This window comes from Thalassophryne amazonica, chromosome 6 (assembly GCF_902500255.1).
Source record: "Thalassophryne amazonica chromosome 6, fThaAma1.1, whole genome shotgun sequence".
In the NCBI taxonomy this organism is placed as follows: domain Eukaryota; kingdom Metazoa; phylum Chordata; class Actinopteri; order Batrachoidiformes; family Batrachoididae; genus Thalassophryne; species Thalassophryne amazonica.
In genome coordinates, this window is record NC_047108.1 from 125,775,532 (window position 1) to 125,794,571 (window position 19,040).

Here is a 19,040-nt window from a genome sequence, read left to right on the forward strand (position 1 = left end):
TCCGCCATTGTGCGCCGTCTTTAAACCGGTTGTAACGCTCCTTAATCTGTGTGACTCCCAGAGTATCCTCACCGGAAGCCATCTGAATCTTCCGAATGGTTTCCACCTCGCTGTCTCTCACAGTTTCTGGAAAAATTTGATTCAGCGCTGCTCCAATCGCTCAGCCATTTCCCTGACAATGAAAATCCGACGAGGGGGGGGTGGACCAGTGCTCACTCAAAGCCTGCCCACAGGTGAATGACGCAACTGACAGGCGTGAAAAAACTCACGCATGCGCACAAAGGTTCAAGCTTGGCTGATGCAAGCGCACATGATTCAAATCCATATAGTTTTTTAAAAAATAAAAAGGTCGGATAGTTTTCTAACAGACCTCGTATTCTTATTTTACTAAGGTTTTACTTCTTAATAGGAGCTGCTTTGGTTTAATATGCTCTATATTTGATGAATGTTAAAACCATATTTTTCATGAAGTTAATATGAGGCAAGTGTAAGAACCCGGTCACACGACATTAGCTGAACAAAGGGAAAAAGTCACAAAGTCACAAATCATTGAGAAAAGGTGGACGAATGAGCCGGTGCTTCTCCCATCACTGAAAGCCTCCAAATCAAGAGTGCATAAAAGAATGAAACAAAACTGAAATTAACAAAAGAAAAATGAAGTGAACGCAGACCTTGACGCTTTAAACAAAATCAAAATGAAACGTGAACGTGTGCACAGCCATTTGTGGTGTACAGCCATTTGTGGCTGAAACATTCTTGCCGCTATCATTTCTATCTGCAAATGCTGCTTTTCGTCCCACACATGGACGAGTCACGTTCAGCTCATCGGATCTTTAGTTATTCATCCGTTCAGATACTGGCAACATTCGTGAAAGACATCTGACTTGGGAGGTTGGACAAAGTTGGACGACAGTCAAAGGGAATGCTGACGGTACGGGAACTATGCAAACGATGAATAACTGTCAAGACAGAAAGCAAAACAAAATACGGATGAATTGAAGTTGTCTTCGGGATTCGTTCACATTTTTTCAACAGTTTCAAAATTCTGGCGAAGTGCCAGTTACAGAAACAAAGTGGGACGATGGTTAAACGACATCTCCGAAAGTCAACGTAAGTCCAGATTTCTTGTTTCATTTTGGTTTTGGGATCCTTCGTTAGTGCCTGTGTGGCTTAAGGCCACAAAACAGCAAATAAAACACAACTGAAGATTGAAATGCCAGCTGCACAACATACTAGGACCATTTGTACTTTTACACATTTGCGTCATCAATAAAAGATATTCTAGATGCTTTTCCTGCCTACCTCCACCAGGCAATCTCCAACAAGACCCATTAGCAGCTTCTTGCCCCTCCTCTCCCTCACTAACGAGGCATTCTCAGCACGGTACATGCAGGTGAAGTCAAACATGGCCACATCTGCTTGGCCGACTTGGTTCTCAGCAAATTGAAGGTCAGGTAATTTGCCGCCTGTGGAGAAGTGGGCAGCGTCATGGGCGTAATGACACAGAGCATCATGGTCCACATTTGAAGGCGCAAGCAGCTCCTCTGCATTGTTACGGTCCTGTAAAGACAGAGACAGGTGCAAGCTGATGACTGATGCCGACTGTCAGGTTTTACTCCATCAGGTTTCGGGCCAGGCTGCCGAGAAACGACTGACAGTTTATCTTGTGACACTCGAGCTCCTTCAAGGCTGAATCATCCATCCAGTTTGTTTCTTTTGTGAGTGAAAGGGATGCGGCAGGTAACAATCACACTATTTCTCTGTAATGGATGTGTTTGTTCGCACCTGTTTAATGACCCCTTTTTTCAGGAGGCTCTTCTTCTTGGCAGTCATGACAAAGTAGTGGGTGTCATCTTTATAGTAGACAATATTCTCTAAGTCGATACCTGGAAAGGGAAGCAGAGAGTGGGCATGGGGACTAGGACGATAGTAAAAATCAGGAAGGCTGACAACTGACAGTAAAGAAATGAGAAAAACCTGCTTTGAAACAGAAACTACTTTACTTCAAATCTGTTTATGAAATATGCCATGTATTATATGTGAATATCAGTTGTACAAATCTATTTCTGAATTATTACTGTTATAACACAGAACGGTTAGAAAAGTGTGATAAAAATTTGGCTGCAGTAGTGCATTCTGATTTTAACAACTTTTCAGTTGCAAAATTTCAGTTAGATTGTTTTCAGAGTATAAGTCACAGGTTTTGTTTTTTCCACTAGTTTGAGAGGTCTTGTAGCTTATACTCCGGTGTGACTTGTATATTGAAAAATCATAGGTTTGTTTTATAATATTACTACTACTACTAAGAAGAAGAAGAAGAAGAAATCATATAAGGAATCAAAGCACTAAACAAAATAATCCAACAATAAAAAAGGCAATAATGGAAAAAGTACTACACTACAAAAATGCATCAATAAAAAAATAAATAAAAATACAAACAACAATAATCATAATAAGCATAAAAAATGAATGAGCAGACTACAGATTACAAGATTTGACATACTCTGGAAAATACATTAAATGTAAGACAACACATGGTTCAACACTGAAAACAGTCACATTTTTATGCTAGTCTTTAATCAAATGTTAATTTGATTAGTTTATTTATTTATTTATTTTTTTTGGCTGCTCCCGTTAGGGTTCGCCACAGATCATGTGTTCAAGACTGCCTCTTGCTTGCCTCTACTGGTGGTTGGCTCTCACTGCGGTATTGTATCACTTCCTGTTCCGGAGCACAGCGGTGTTTTTCTGTATCTGTTAGCTGTTTAATCTGCGCAGTTAGATTGATCTAGTTATCTAGATTACGATTTGTTTCACAGTGTAATCTTCACGTGCCTTAACTAAAGCACTCCTTCTGCTGAATCACCTCTAAATTATTATTCACTTTGCGTGTTTTTAGGAATCCGCTAGCTTAGCGTAGCTACTAGCTCTTAGCCGATTTAGCATGGCGGCTTCTCCTGTCTCTCCCGCACTTTTCTTCTCTGGGTGTGAAATGTTTAGTTATTCCTCGGCCTCCTTTAGCAGTAACGGTACTTGTAATAAGTGTAGCTTATTCGTAGCTTTGGAGGCCAGGCTGGGCGAATTGGAGACTCGGCTCCGCACCGTGGAAAATTCTACAGCTAGCCAGGCCCCTGTAGTCGGTGCGGACCAAGGTAGCTTAGCCGCCGTTAGTTTCCCTCTGGCAGATCCCGAGCAGCCGGGAAAGCAGGCCGACTGCGTGACTGTGAGGAGGAAGCGTAGCCCTAAACAGAAGCCCCGTGTACACCGCCAACCGGTTCACATCTCTAACCGTTTTTCCCCACTCGACGACACACCCGCCGAGGATCAAACTCATTATTGGCGACTCTGTTTTGCGAAATGTGAAGTTAGCGACACCAGCAACCATAGTCAATTGTCTTCCGGGGGCCAGAGCAGGCGATATTGAAGGAAATTTGAAACTGCTGGCTAAGGCTAAGCGTAAATTTGATAAGATTGTAATTCACGTCGGCAGTAATGACACCCAATTACGCCAATCGGAGGTCACTAAAATTAACATTGAATCGGTGTGTAACTTTGCAAAAACAATGTCGGACTCTGTAGTTTTCTCTGGGCCCCTCCCCAATCGGACCGGGAGTGACATGTTTAGCCGCATGTTCTCCTTGAATTGCTGGCTGTCTGAGTGGTGTCCAAAAAAATGAGGTGGGCTTCATAGATAATTGGCAAAGCTTCTGGGGAAAACCTGGTCTTGTTAGGAGAGACGGCATCCATCCCACTTTGGATGGAGCAGCTCTCATTTCTAGAAATCTGGCCAATTTTCTTAAATCCTCCAAACCGTGACTATCCAGGGTTGGGACCAGGAAGCAGAGTTGTAGTCTTACACACCTCTCTGCAGCTTCTCTCCCCCTGCCATCCCCTCATTACCCCATCCCCGTAGAGACGGTGCCTGCTCCCAGACTACCAATAACCAGCAAAAATCTATTTAAGCATAAAAATTCAAAAGGAAATAATAATATAGCACCTTCAACTGCACCACAGACTAAAACAGTTAAATGTGGTCTGTTAAACATTAGGTCTCTCTCTTCTAAGTCCCTGTTGGTAAATGATATAATAATTGATCAACATATTGATTTATTCTGCCTTACAGAAACCTGGTTACAGCAGGATGAATATGTTAGTTTAAATGAGTCAACACCCCCGAGTCACACTAACTGTCAGAACGCTCGTAGCACGGGCCGGGGCGGAGGATTAGCAGCAATCTTCCATTCCAGCTTATTAATCAATCAAAAACCCAGACAGAGCTTTAATTCATTTCAAAGCTTGACTCTTAGGCTTGTCCATCCAAATTGGAAGTCCCAAAAACCAGTTTTATTTGTTATTATCTATCGTCCACCTGGTCGTTACTGTGAGTTTCTCTGTGAATTTTCAGACCTTTTGTCTGACTTAGTGCTTAGCTCAGATAAGATAATTATAGTGGGCGATTTTAACATCCACACAGATGTTGAGAATGACAGCCTCAACACTGCATTTAATCTATTATTAGACTCTATTGGCTTTGCTCAAAAAGTAAATGAGTCCACCCACCACTTTAATCATATCTTAGATCTTGTTCTGACTTATGGTATGGAAATAGAAGACTTAACAGTATTCCCTGAAAACTCCCTTCTGTCTGATCATTTCTTAATAACATTTACATTTACTCTGATGGAGTCTGTTGCTCTATAAAAAAAGCCCTCCGTAAAGCTAGGACATCTTTCTACTCATCACTAATTGAAGAAAATAAGAACAACCCCAGGTTTCTTTTCAGCACTGTAGCCAGGCTGACAAAGAGTCAGAGCTCTATTGAGCTGAGTATTCCATTAACTTTAACTAGTAATGACTTCATGACTTTCTTTGCTAACAAAATTTTAACTATTAGAGAAAAAATTACTCATAACCATCCCAAAGACGTATCGTTATCTTTGGCTGCTTTCAGTGATGCCGGTATTTGGTTAGACTCTTTCTCTCCGATTGTTCTGTCTGAGTTATTTTCATTAGTTACTTCATCCAAACCATCAACATGTTTATTAGACCCCATTCCTACCAGGCTGCTCAAGGAAGCCCTACCATTATTTAATGCTTCGATCTTAAATATGATCAATCTATCTTTGTTAGTTGGCTATGTACCACAGGCTTTTAAGGTGGCAGTAATTAAACCATTACTTAAAAAGCCATCACTTGACCCAGCTATCTTAGCTAATTATAGGCCAATCTCCAACCTTCCTTTTCTCTCAAAAATTCTTGAAAGGGTAGTTGTAAAACAGCTAACTGATCATCTGCAGAGGAATGGTCTATTTGAAGAGTTTCAGTCAGGTTTTAGAATTCATCATAGTACAGAAACAGCATTAGTGAAGGTTACAAATGATCTTCTTATGGCCTCGGACAGTGGACTCATCTCTGTGCTTGTTCTGTTAGACCTCAGTGCTGCTTTTGATACTGTTGACCATAAAATTTTATTACAGAGATTAGAGCATGCCATAGGTATTAAAGGCACTGCGCTGCGGTGGTTTGAATCATATTTGTCTAACAGATTACAATTTGTTCATGTAAATGGGGAATCTTCTTCACAGACTAAAGTTAATTATGGAGTTCCACAAGGTTCTGTGCTAGGACCAATTTTATTCACTTTATACATCCTTCCCTTAGGCAGTATTATTAGATGGTATTGCTTAAATTTTCATTGTTACGCAGATGATAACCAGCTTTATCTATCCATGAAGCCAGAGGACACACACCAATTAGCTAAACTGCAGGATTGTCTTACAGACATAAAGACATGGATGACCTCTAATTTCCTGCTTTTAAACTCAGATAAAACTGAAGTTATTGTACTTGGCCCCACAAATCTTAGAAACATGGTGTCTAACCAGATCCTTACTCTGGATGGCATTACCCTGACCTCTAGTAATACTGTGAGAAATCTTGGAGTCATTTTTGATCAGGATATGTCATTCAAAGCGCATATTAAACAAATATGTAGGACTGCTTTTTTGCATTTACGCAATATCTCTAAAATCAGAAAGGTCTTGTCTCAGAGTGATGCTGAAAAACTAATTCATGCATTTATTTCCTCTAGGCTGGACTATTGTAATTCATTATTATCAGGTTGTCCTAAAAGTTCCCTAAAAAGCCTTCAGTTAATTCAAAATGCTGCAGCTAGAGTACTGACGGGGACTAGAAGGAGAGAGCATATCTCACCCATATTGGCCTCTCTTCATTGGCTTCCTGTTAATTCTAGAATAGAATTTAAAATTCTTCTTCTTACTTATAAGGTTTTGAATAATCAGGTCCCATCTTATCTTAGGGACCTCGTAGTACCATATCACCCCAATAGAGCGCTTCGCTCTCAGACTGCAGGCTTACTTGTAGTTCCTAGGGTTTGTAAGAGTAGAATGGGAGGCAGAGCCTTCAGCTTTCAGGCTCCTCTCCTGTGGAACCAGCTCCCAATTCAGATCAGGGAGACAGACACCCTCTCTACTTTTAAGATTAGGCTTAAAACTTTCCTTTTTGCTAAAGCTTATAGTTAGGGCTGGATCAGGTGACCCTGAACCATCCCTTAGTTATGCTGCTATAGACGTAGACTGCTGGGGGGTTCCCATGATGCACTGTTTCTTTCTCTTTTTGCTCTGTATGCACCACTCTGCATTTAATCATTAGTGATCGATCTCTGCTCCCCTCCACAGCATGTCTTTTTCCTGGTTCTCTCCCTCAGCCCCAACCAGTCCCAGCAGAAGACTGCCCCTCCCTGAGCCTGGTTCTGCTGGAGGTTCCTTCCTGTTAAAAGGGAGTTTTTCCTTCCCACTGTAGCCAAGTGCTTGCTCACAGGGGGTCGTTTTGACCGTTGGGGTTTTACATAATTATTGTATGGCCTTGCCTTACAATATAAAGCGCCTTGGGGCAACTGTTTGTTGTGATTTGGCGCTATATAAAAAAATTGATTGAAATTGATTGATTGATTATTCACTTTGTGTGTTTTTAGGAATCCGCCAGCTTAGCGCAGCTACTAGCTCTTAGCCAATTTAGCATGGCGGCTTCTCCTGTCTCTCCTGCACTTTTCTGCTCTGGGTGTGAAATGTTTAGTTATTCCTCGGCCTCCTTTAGCAGTAATGGTACTTGTAATAAGTGTAGCTTATTCGTAGCTTTGGAGGCCAGGCTGGGCGAATTGGAGACTCGGCTCTGCACCTTGGAAAATCCTACAGCTAGCCAGGCCCCTGTAGTCGGTGCGGACCAAGGTAGCTTAGCCGCCGTTAGTTCCCTTCCAGCAGATCCCGAGCAGCCGGGAAAGCAGGCCGACTGGGTGACTGTGAGGAGCAAGCGTAGTTCTAAACAGAAGCCCCGTGTACACCGCCAACCCCTTCACATTTCTAACCGTTTTTCCCCACTCGACGACACACCCGCCGAGGATCAAACTCTGGTTATTGGCGACTCTGTTTTGAGAAATGTGAAGTTAGCGACACCAGCAACCATAGTCAATTGTCTTCTGGGGGCCAGAGCAGGTGACACTGAAGGAAATTTGAAACTGCTGGCTAAGGTGAAGCATAAATTTCGTAAGACTGTAATTCACGTCGGCAGTAATGACACCCGGTTACGCCAATCGGAGGTCACTAAAATTAACATTGAATCGGTGTGTAACTTTGCAAAAACAATGTCGGACTCTGTAGTTTTCTCTGGGCCCCTCCCCAATCGGACCGGGAGTGACATGTTTAGCCGCATGTTCTCCCTGAATTGCTGTCTGTCTGAGTGGTGTCCAAAAAATGAGGTGGGCTTCATAGATAATTGGCAAAGCTTCTGGGGAAAACCTGGTCTTGTTAGGAGAGACGACATCCATCCCACTTTGGATGGAGCAGCTCTCATTTCTAGAAATTTGGCCAATTTTCTTAAATCCTCCAAACCGTGACTATCCAGGGTTGGGACCAGGAAGCAGAGTTGTAGTCTTACACACCTCTCTGCAGCTTCTCTCCCCCTGCCATCCCCTTATTACCCCATTCCCGGAGAGACGGTGCCTGCTCCCAGACCACCAATAACCAGTAAAAATCTATTTAAGCATAAAAATTCAAAAAGAAAAAATAATATAGCACCTTCAACTGCACCACAGACTAAAACAGTTAAATGTGGTCTATTAAACATTAGGTCTCTCTCTTCTAAGTCCCTGTTAGTAAATGATATAATAATTGATCAACATATTGATTTATTCTGCCTTACAGAAACCTGGTTACAGCAGGATGAATATGTTAGTTTAAATGAGTCAACACCCCCGAGTCACACTAGCTGCCAGAATGCTCGTAGCACGGGCCGAGGTGGAGGATTAGCAGCAATCTTCCATTCCAGCTTATTAATTAATCAAAAACACAGACAGAGCTTTAATTCATTTGAAAGCTTGACTCTTAGTCTTGTCCATCCAAATTGGAAGTCCCAAAAACCAGTTTTATTTGTTGTTATCTATCGTCCACCTGGTCGTTACCGAGTTTCTCTGTGAATTTTCAGACCTTTTGTCTGACTTAGTGCTTAGCTCAGATAAGATAATTATAGTGGGCGATTTTAACATCCACATAGATGCTGAGAATGACAGCCTCAACACTGCATTTAATCTATTATTAGACTCAACTGGCTTTGCTCAAAATGTAAATGAGTCCACCCACCACTTTAATCATATCTTAGATCTTGTTCTGACTTATGGTATGGAAATTGAAGACTTAACAGTATTCCCTGAAAACCCCCTTCTGTCTGATCATTTCTTAATAACATTTACATTTACTCTGATGGACTACCCAACAGTGGGGAATAAGTTCCATTACACTAGAAGTCTTTCAGAAAGCGCTGTAACTAGGTTTAAGGATATGATTCCTTCTTTATGTTCTCTAATGCCATATACCAACACAGTGCAGAGTAGCTACCTAAACTCTGTAAGTGAGATAGATTATCTCGTCAATAGTTTTACATCCTCATTGAAGACAACTTTGGATGCTGTAGCTCCTCTGAAAAAAAGAGCTTTAAATCAGAAGTGCCTGACTCCGTGGTATAACTCACAAACTCGCAGCTTAAAGCAGATAATCCGTAAGTTGGAGAGGAAATGGTGTCTCACTAATTTAGAAGATCTTCACTTAGCCTGGAAAAAGAGTCTGTTGCTCTATAAAAAAGCCCTCCATAAAGCTAGGACATCTTACTACTCATCACTAATTGAAGTACATAAGAACAACCCCAGGTTTCTTTTCAGCACTGTAGCCAAACCATCAACATGTCTATTAGACCCCATTCCTACCAGGCTGCTCAAGGAAGCCCTACCTTTAATTAATGCTTCGATCTTAAATATGATCAATCTATCTTTATTAGTTGGCTATGTACCACAGGCTTTTAAGGTGGCAGTAATTAAACCATTACTTAAAAAGCCATCACTTGACCCAGCTATCTTAGCTAATTATAGGCCAATCTCCAACCTTCCTTTTCTCTCAAAAATTCTTGAAAGGGTAGTTGTAAAACAGCTAACTGATCATCTGCAGAGTAATGGTCTATTTGAAGAGTTTCAGTCAGGTTTTAGAATTCATCATAGTACAGAAACAGCATTAGTGAAGGTTACAAATGATCTTCTTATGGCCTCAAACAATGGACTCATCTCTGTGCTTGTTCCGTTAGACCTCAGTGCTGCTTTTGATACTGTTGACCATAAAATTTTATTACAGAGATTAGAGCATGCCATAGGTATTAAAGGCACTGCGCTGCGGTGGTTTGAATCATATTTATCTAATAGATTACAATTTGTTCGTGTAAATGGGGAATCTTCTTCACGGACTAAGGTTAATTATGGAGTTCCACAAGGTTCTGTGCTAGAACCAATTTTATTCACTTTATACATGCTTCCCTTAGGCAGTATTATTAGACGGCATTGCTTAAATTTTCATTGTTACGCAGATGATACCCAGCTTTATCTATCCATGAAGCCAGAGGACACACACCAATTAGCTAAACTGCAGGATTGTCTTACAGACATAAAGACATGGATGACCTCTAATTTCCTGCTTTTAAACTTAGATAAAACTGAAGTTATTGTACTTGGCCCCACAAATCTTAGAAACATGGTTTCTAACCAGATCCTTACTCTGGGTGGCATTACCCTGACCTCTAGTAATACTGTGAGAAATCTTGGAGTCATTTTTGATCAGGATATGTCATTCAAAGCGCATATTAAACAAATATGTAGGACTGCTTTTTTGCATTTGCGCAATATCTCTAAAATTAGAAAGGTCTTGTCTCAGAGTGATGCTGAAAAACTAATTCATGCATTTATTTCCTCTAGGCTGGACTATTGTAATTCATTATTATCAGGTTGTCCTAAAAGTTCCCTGAAAAGCCTTCAGTTAATGCAAAATGCTGCAGCTGGAGTACTGACGGGGACTAGAAGGAGAGAGCATATCTCACCCATATTGGCCTCTCTTCATTGGCTTCCTGTTAATTCTAGAATAGAATTTAAAATTCTTCTTCTTACTTATAAGGTTTTGAATAATCAGGTCCCATCTTATCTTAGGGACCTCATAGTACCATATCACCCCAATAGAGCGCTTCGCTCTCAGACTGCAGGCTTACTTGTAGTTCCTAGGGTTTGTAAGAGTAGAATGGGAGGCAGAGCCTTCAGCTTTCAGGCTCCTCTCCTGTGGAACCAGCTCCCAATTCAGATCAGGGAGACAGACACCCTCTCTACTTTTAAGATTAGGCTTAAAACTTTCCTTTTTGCTAAAGCTTATAGTTAGGGTTGGATCAGGTGACCCTGAACCATCCCTTAGTTATGCTGCTATAGACTTAGACTGCTGGGGGGGTTCCCATGATGCACTGAGTGTTTCTTTCTCTTTTTGCTCTGTATGCACGACTCTGCATTTAATCATTAGTGATTGATCTCTGCTCCCCTCCACAGCATGTCTTTTTCCTGGTTCTCTCCCTCAGCCCCAACCAGTCCCAGCAGAAGACTGCCCCTCCCTGAGCCTGGTTCTGCTGGAGGTTTCTTCCTGTTAAAAGGGAGTTTTTCCTTCCCACTGTAGCCAAGTGCTTGCTCACAGGGGGTCGTTTTGACCATTGGGGTTTTTACGTAATTATTGTATGGCCTTGCCTTACAATATAAAGCACCTTGGGGCAACTGTTTGTTGTGATTTGGCGCTATATAAATAAAATTGATTTGATCATCAGATTAAACATGCTGCAGGTGTAGTTCAATTCCTGAAAGTTTTTATATGCTAAAAAAAAAATTCTTGTGTCCAATTGTGTACAATGAGGACGTGTTTAAGTCAGTTTATTGGTAAACTTTACCCCCCCCCCCCCAAAAAAAAAAATAGGACACCAACATGAAGCAGAGAACTGCCTTTCATAATAAAGCTCTTTATCGTAAGCGGATTGTGCTACAGATTTGACATTAAATGCTTATTCTGATGCACAATCAAGAAAACAGTGTCACATTCTGCTCACTATTGCTACACATGGAAGCAGAAAGTAGCAGATCTGTTATCAAACCATTTCCAAAGGTGTAGTCAGCGTCTGAAATGAGTGACGTGCTCAGAATGCACTGCAGGCAGTAGATCCGCACGATTACGAAAGTGGCACATAAATGCTGTGGATTTTTATGAAAGTTAATAAATCACACATATAGTTGCAAAGTTGGGAGTTGAGAGCGACAGAGTTTACAGTCAGTGCCGTCACAGGAAATTAACTGAAAACTGAAAGAGATTAGGTGCTTTTCTTTTTTTTTTCTTCCACATTTCATATTACACCTGGACCTGACGGTGTGCACATTCATTTCATGCTCTGAAGGTTCAGTATTGCACAACAGAGAAGTGAAAGCAAGAAGATCCTTGTTCTTATTAGAAATGTCAAGGTTCACTGACTTTATTTTATATAATTTATGTTCTCTGTGCAAGCCATGAAATAACACAAGTGAAGCTGAAATAACTTTGTAGCTCAATTTTTAAAACAGGTACAGAGTTTACAGCTGCTTCACTATAAACAAGGGAATTTTTCCCCAACTCAGTTGAAGACAGATGAACAAGTCTGCCACCACAGGGAGCCAACCGCCATAAGTGTATAAGGCATTTACACATACCGTGGAGCAAGACGAATAAAGTAGTACAACAAACTGGCTGAGATGGTTTCAACATCGCAGAATGTTGTGCTTGTACCCAACTTGCTGTGATGGCAGCACGTGGTCACGTGACGAGTCAGCCCTCTAATTCTACCTATCTCTATGGAAGAAAGTCCTATATAGGCATTGAAGCCTGCTGGTGCTGGTGCTTATTTCACAATTCCGTAGCATCAAGCGTAGAGTTGGGTATCGAAAACCGGTTCCTGTTGTAGAACCGTAAAAAAAAACAAAAAAACAAACAAAAAAAAACAAAGGATCAATCCACCAATATCAATAACCTTTTTGCTTAACGATTCCCTTATCAGTTGACATTATGCTGGAGTGGTTGTTATTTTTGAGGGTGTTTTTATTGGGAAAATAATCATTTCTCTACATTGATTGCAGACCCGCTGCAGAGTGAGTCTGCTTGAAGCTTGAACCAACAAAGCAGCGCTTCGATTTGCTGCTTCATTGGTTCTCTGCTTCTGCAAGTTCGCAATTTCTTCATTAACCCCTCTCAAAGCCATTTAAATTGTTAATTGTGAGTCACTTTTGTGCGGATTAACTAACTGGGACTCTTTTCTTGTTGCAGGCAAGAAACGAGAATAGTCGTTCCATTCCTGTTTTGTGGGACTAAGTGCACAGCTCCAAATACTAAAGTTGGACAGAGTTCACTCGGAATTAATAACTTCAAAGCGAATCGCCATTTTAAATCAAATGACATCTCTTTCCAAACGCTGTACAAACAACAAACTACAACCGACCTAAACTGTTTTTTTCTCCTAAAATGACTTCTTTATGAATTACATCCTGACGTACAGAGCAGCCGGCTGCAAGCTTCAGCTCAGAGCCTGTGGAGTTACATTTTTGCCATTTATATCTGAAAGGAAATGCTTCTGACAAAAACTACAGATTTTGTTTATGTCCAGAGATCAAGGATCCAGTGACCAATTTCATATTTATTTACTTTAAGACTCAATAAAAATGTTCTTGACATAGAAAACCTATAAAGCCTACTTTTAGTACACAGAAAATTCACAAGAGATACTGAAAAGGTAATCGATAAAATCTTATCAATACCCATCCCCTGGACGGAACGTCAGTCTGACATAGGTTACTTCCCCAGCCGAGGCCAGTACCCATTTGTAGCTGGGTGGACTGAGTAGATTAAGCATCTTGTCCAGGACACAGACAGGTAGCGTGAGTGGGATTCAAACCCAGGTCTACATATTGGCAGGCCATCTCCTTATCCTCACAGCTAGCTGCTCTACTAACTTTATGGTGTCATATGGGTTCTTACCCATCTTAGTGTGCAGATCCTGGAAGAACTTCTGGTTATAGATGCGAGCCACGCCACTGATTTCTGCTACCTGAGCCTCAGCAGCCGTGTTTCTGTTTATGAAGTTGGCTGTGATACCAATGGCCAGTTTGCCCCTCATCTCCTTATGCTTGAATCCTGGGAGTGTGGCAGAGAGAACAAAAAGAAAAAAAATTGTGTTGATGAAAGCTCACATCATTGAAAATGGTAGAGAAGCTTTAATCTTTAATCTCCAAGCGAAACGTCCTCACGTCAGGCAACCCAGTCCAGTGGAAGATTCAAGCTTCTCTACTATGGAAACCACCTGGACAACTGACAGCCTTCACAGAAATAACTGCAAATGGCTGTTTGAGGAAGTTTGTGCATCATGAATGTGTAAGTCTAGAGGTTTGCAAAATTTCCCAGACTGCACTCATTTGCACTGGATATTGCGTCGATGCGGACAGATGTGACATAACTTTGCATGTGTGTCTCACCATCAGGGACAAACCTGCCTCCTCCAGCAGAGATAAAAACATCAAACTGGAAGGATGCAGCAGGATGAGACTCAGGGTGCAGCTTAGCCATCCAGCCTGTCAGAAGAACATCAAAATTTTATATCTCCTGCAAAGCAGCAGATTTCACCTTTACTGCTTCAGATATTGCTGGTTTACAAAAACAGTGAGGGACGGTAAAAAAAGAAACTAAACAACAAACAACGATCAAATAATAATGTGCACAGTAAAACAAGCAGGAAGAGTGATTTACAGTTGGAATATGTCATTACCGTTGTCTCCCGAGGGCTCAATCAAGGCCTGAAACTCCACTTCAGTGTGCACCTCCACCCCGAGGAGAAGTAACGCTTTCAGCAGAATCAACTGCAGCTGACGGATGCCTGAAAAAGAAAACACATATATAGAATTCACTGCAAATGTGAAGGTGAGATTTATAAAAAACAATAGCTGCACAGACAGACACTCGTGCAAACACACTTGGGCAATTCTGCGGTAACAGAATTACAATCTGAGCTAATCTGTCATGTTTAGATGCCATATGTCCAGATTTTGCTGCTGCTGTAATTCCGTTACCATAGAATTGCCCACTTAACAGGAGTATAGTGAAAACTACATCACATCGATTTGACTTAAAAGATCATTTATGCACTAAATCACTCACTGATGTGATCCAGAGAACCGGAGCAAAATCTGCCGTAGAACTTCTTAGCGCCGAGCCCGCGGAGGTCAGAGATGGTATAAGGCCACAGGTGGAGAACATTATTCCTGGAGAACGTCTTCCTCTTTTCAACCACGACCACCTGAGCCCCCAGCAGGGACAGCTCAATGGCTGCTCTCAGACCACACGGTCCAGCACCCAACACAAGACACTGGTGGAGCAAAGGAGGAATTCAGTGAACAATCTGCATGTCTGATTACTGCTCAGTTAGTAATGTCAAGGTCAAGCATCATGAAGAACCAGACGTCTCTTTTCATCAAACCTCAAGGCCAAAATGCTTTGAGAGGCCGAGTGTGTGAAAAATGTGGTTTAGAGCAGCATTATTATCGGCTATTTCAAACAAATCCAAAATGAGCAATAAGAAGGTTGGTAAAAAGATGAGGAACAACCAGGAAATTCTGCTTGCTATGCAAACAAAGAAACAACCATTCATGATTCCTTTAAAAAATAATTATTAAGTGTATGACATTCTCATTCCAAGGTTGTAAAGTTACTGACATTTTTGGCATTTTGCTGTCAAGACTCCATGTCTGGATAAAAGAACGTGGCGAACTCCACACATGTCCTCAAATTTCTGTATATAGACACAAAAGTATCCTCTGCATCCACAAAGCAATAAAAACACCAAAAGCACATTATGTAGATGCTTCAGTATGATGTCATCGTGAAGTGTCCGCATAACATGGACACTTCACGATGACATCATACTAATATATGTCAGTGACTAATTGTCTGAGCCTGGTTCTGCTGGAGGTTTCTTCCTGTTAAAAGGGAGTTTTTCCTTCCCACTGTAGCCAAGTGCTTGCTCACAGGGGGTCGTTTTGACCGTTGGGGTTTTACATAATTATTGTATTGCCTTGCCTTACAATATAAAGCGCCTTGGGGCAACTGTTTTTTGTGATTTGGCGCTATATAAAAAAATTGATTGATTGATTGATTGATGTGATCTGAGACCACAAAAGACGCTTGTAGACTGAAGATTTCAGTTGGTAAAATCATGTACTGATAATTATATTTAAATCTAGTACATAACACAATGGGGGGAACTTGAAACCACATGTAGGTCATGAATTGGGAAGATGAAAGCCAGACAAAACAGAATGAATGAATAAATGAATGAATAAATAAATAAGAAGGCATTCATTATCGTCCACAATGTCCCATTTTGTAACTTTTTTATTTTATTTTTTTTTTTAAGTTATCCTGGATCCATCACATCACAACTATTCACCAAGGTTTGTGTGACTGGTTTTCTCTCTCTCTCTTTTTTTAAATAATCATGCTATAAAACAAATCCACCAACCAACAGATAAGGAAACATAAACAAGATATTTTACCAGACTGGCACACGGACAAGTTGACAGAAATTAAATGTTAAAAAAATATTTAGCATAAAATATTCTTCAATAAAAAAAAAAAGGAGAAATAAAAAAACAACAACTGAGAACTGAACACTAACCAGCACCTTTTATTAACCAGGCTGAGAATCTGTATTAATAAATACCTTGTTCTTGGCGCAGGCTTTTCTTTGCTCATAATCAGCGTGAGACGCCCTCTTATCCAGCTTCGTCCACAGAGCTTTGGCTTTCCAGTAGTTCAGCCGTTCCTTCAGCTTTCCGTAGAATCTCCTGAAGTCCTTTGGGTCGATTTCCAGCAGACTGCAGAGCTCAGCAAAGTGGTGCAGAACATCCTCACAAGTCTGGGCTTGGACAAAGTGGTCAAAGGCAGCATGGGAAGAGTTGGCGGGGTCCTGGCTCGCCATAGCTGAAGACGGCGAGTGAGTGTTCCTCTGCGTTTGGTGGCTTCACTGCAAAAGAGGAGATTATATGAAACAGATTTAGAACTGCCTGCCTGGAAGCAACTGGGCTGTGGGGAAAGGTTTACTGGAGATGTTCAAAGGATCATGAAGACTTTGTTCCCATTTATATGGTGGTCCGGCCTGATTATGCCTTCTACCTACTGTGCTGTGCCTGTAGGAAATTCCCCCACTGTACCCTTCTAATTACAGTCAGTGTGATTTAAGACTGAGGACTTTGCCATCACGTAGACTGTTGAGTCATTACCGATCTCCTCACTGCGCTCTGTGCTTATCTCCTCTTTATAACTTCTTCAGTACTCGGCAGCCGCACACAGCTGATGAGTTAGTTAGTTAGTTTATTAAGATCCCCATTAGCCACTAAAAATCAGTAGCTATTCTTCCTGGGGTCCTTTAAAATTCAGTACATTCATTTTTCAATACACACACACACACACGCACACACACTCCTTAAGTATGAAAGTCCATTGTTAACTCTAAACTCATGTTCAAATCTGAAATCTGAATAACATAACATACAAGAAAAAGTACAGCTCATTTGAAAAATGTACAAAAAATATATATATACACACACACACACATATATATATATATATATATATATATGCAAATACATACACATAAACATTATAATCATAATTAGAAGTTCATAATAACAGTAAAAAAAAAAATATATATATATATACACACACACACACACACACACTAGATCATTGTATGAATAGGAAACAACTTTTTGTTTGTTTCTGACACCGAAAAAGTAGGCAGTGCATTCCAAGCGACCGTGGCACGATAAACAACAGTGCACTGCATCTGACCCGTTCTACACATAGGGAGCAAACCTCTTATGTTGCTGCTTTGACGAGTTACATAATTATGAACATCAGAGAAAAATAATTTACTAAAAATAATTTCTGGACTTTTGGTTATAATAACATTTCTAATAAATGTTAACAAAAAATATTTCAGTCTGCATTTTACCATTAGCCAGGCCAGTTCACTGTGCATTGATGTTACTCTGGTTCTATATGGACAACTCAACACAATTCGTGCCGCTTTGTTCTGGGCAACTTGTAACCTGTGCAAATTATTTTCAATTGTATTTGACCAAACCACAGAAGCATAGTCCATCTGGGAGAGCACTAATGATTGAACTGTTTGGTTAAATGCATTTTCTGCAGTGTCTGATCATACCCATACTGCGACCCATTTTCTGCAACATATAATTTATGTGACTGGTCCATGATAATTTAAAGTCTACTATTACACCTAATAATTTTGTTTCTTCTATCTGTTCAACTTTAGTTTCCTTTAACTTTAAATGTAATTTTTGTTTATTTATTTTTAACATATATTGTGATCCAAGTAACATACATTTAGTTTTCTCTGCATTAATTACTAGCTTATTATTTTGAATCCACTGTGCCACTACTGCCAACTTGTCATTTAAGATGTTACTGAGTTGTTCTACAGTCCGTGCAGATGCATACAATGTTGTATCATCTGCATATATCGCCATAGTTGCATGTTTTAGTACAAATGAAAAATCATTGGTGAATATAGAAAATAACAGGGGTCCCAGACAACTGCCCTGGGGCACTCCACAACTCATTACCTCAATCTCAGAATAGCTACCATTGAAAAAAACTTTATAGTCTCGATTACTTAAATAACTTTTAGTCCATTTTAAAGCCGATGACTCAAATCCATAGCAGCTCAATTTATTCAATAAAATATTGTGATCCAACACATCAAAAGCTGCACTTAAATCTAAAAATACAGTGCCTATGAGATTTTTATTATCAATTTCATGTAGCCAATAATCTGTTATTTGAGTGAGTGCAGTTGAAGTGGAATAACCTTTTTTATATGCATGCTGATAAATAGTATTTAGCCCATTAACTGAAAAATATAATTGGATTTGGTCATATGCCACCTTTTCCATAATTTTACTTAACATAGGTCATAAACTTATTGGTCTACTATTTTTACCTGATAATGGTTCCTTGTAGTTTTTAATAAGAGGAATTATTTTTGCAGTTTTCCACTGTGTGGGAAAAATACCTTTAGTTAATCTTAAATTTATTATGTCAGAAACTGGTAAGTCAATTATATGAGCCACCATTTTTATTAATTTAGTTTCAAGGTTATCAATACCAGCTGGTTTATCCTTACTTTTTAGGAGCAATTCTTTAATTTGATTTTGTGTGACTTTATTAAACTTAAATTTGCTTTCTTTCTCCCTCATAATATACTTCCTTATTAGTTTATAAGAAATATTTTCGTTGTGTACTGGTCCCATGTAATTTCTTAATTTCTCAATTTTATCTTTAAATAACTGACTCAAATAATTTGCAATGTCTTTTGGCGTAGTTAAATAAACACCATTTGATTCTAAATATGTAGCTGTTATTTTTTTCCTCCCTAATATCTCATTTAATATTCCCCACACTTTTGCAGGATCACATTTTGCGTCTCCAATCTTACTCTGGTAATATAAACTTTTTTCCTTTTATTCAATTTAGTCACATAATTTCTTAGTTTATGATATTTATTCCACTGTACTAGATTATTACTTTCCA

General features: G+C 40.0%; 1 protein-coding gene across 2 annotated transcripts in view; it reads right to left on the reverse strand.

The window, feature by feature from the left end:
- Positions 1-19,040, reverse strand: part of mical1 (microtubule associated monooxygenase, calponin and LIM domain containing 1) — a 70,883-nt gene that overhangs the window by 43,585 nt on the left and 8,258 nt on the right. Inside the window, exons 1-7 of one of the 2 annotated variants that reach the window (XM_034173381.1) lie at positions 16,147-16,404; positions 14,586-14,793; positions 14,197-14,304; positions 13,907-14,002; positions 13,413-13,568; positions 1,786-1,886; positions 1,303-1,560 (exon numbers count right to left, since the gene is read on the reverse strand). In XM_034173381.1, the coding sequence (XP_034029272.1) occupies positions 1,303-1,560; positions 1,786-1,886; positions 13,413-13,568; positions 13,907-14,002; positions 14,197-14,304; positions 14,586-14,793; positions 16,147-16,404 (1,185 nt within the window). Of the gene's footprint in view, positions 1-1,302; positions 1,561-1,785; positions 1,887-13,412; positions 13,569-13,906; positions 14,003-14,196; positions 14,305-14,585; positions 14,794-16,146; positions 16,450-19,040 lie in introns of those variants that run through there. The other variant, XM_034173382.1, reaches the window with a different exon arrangement.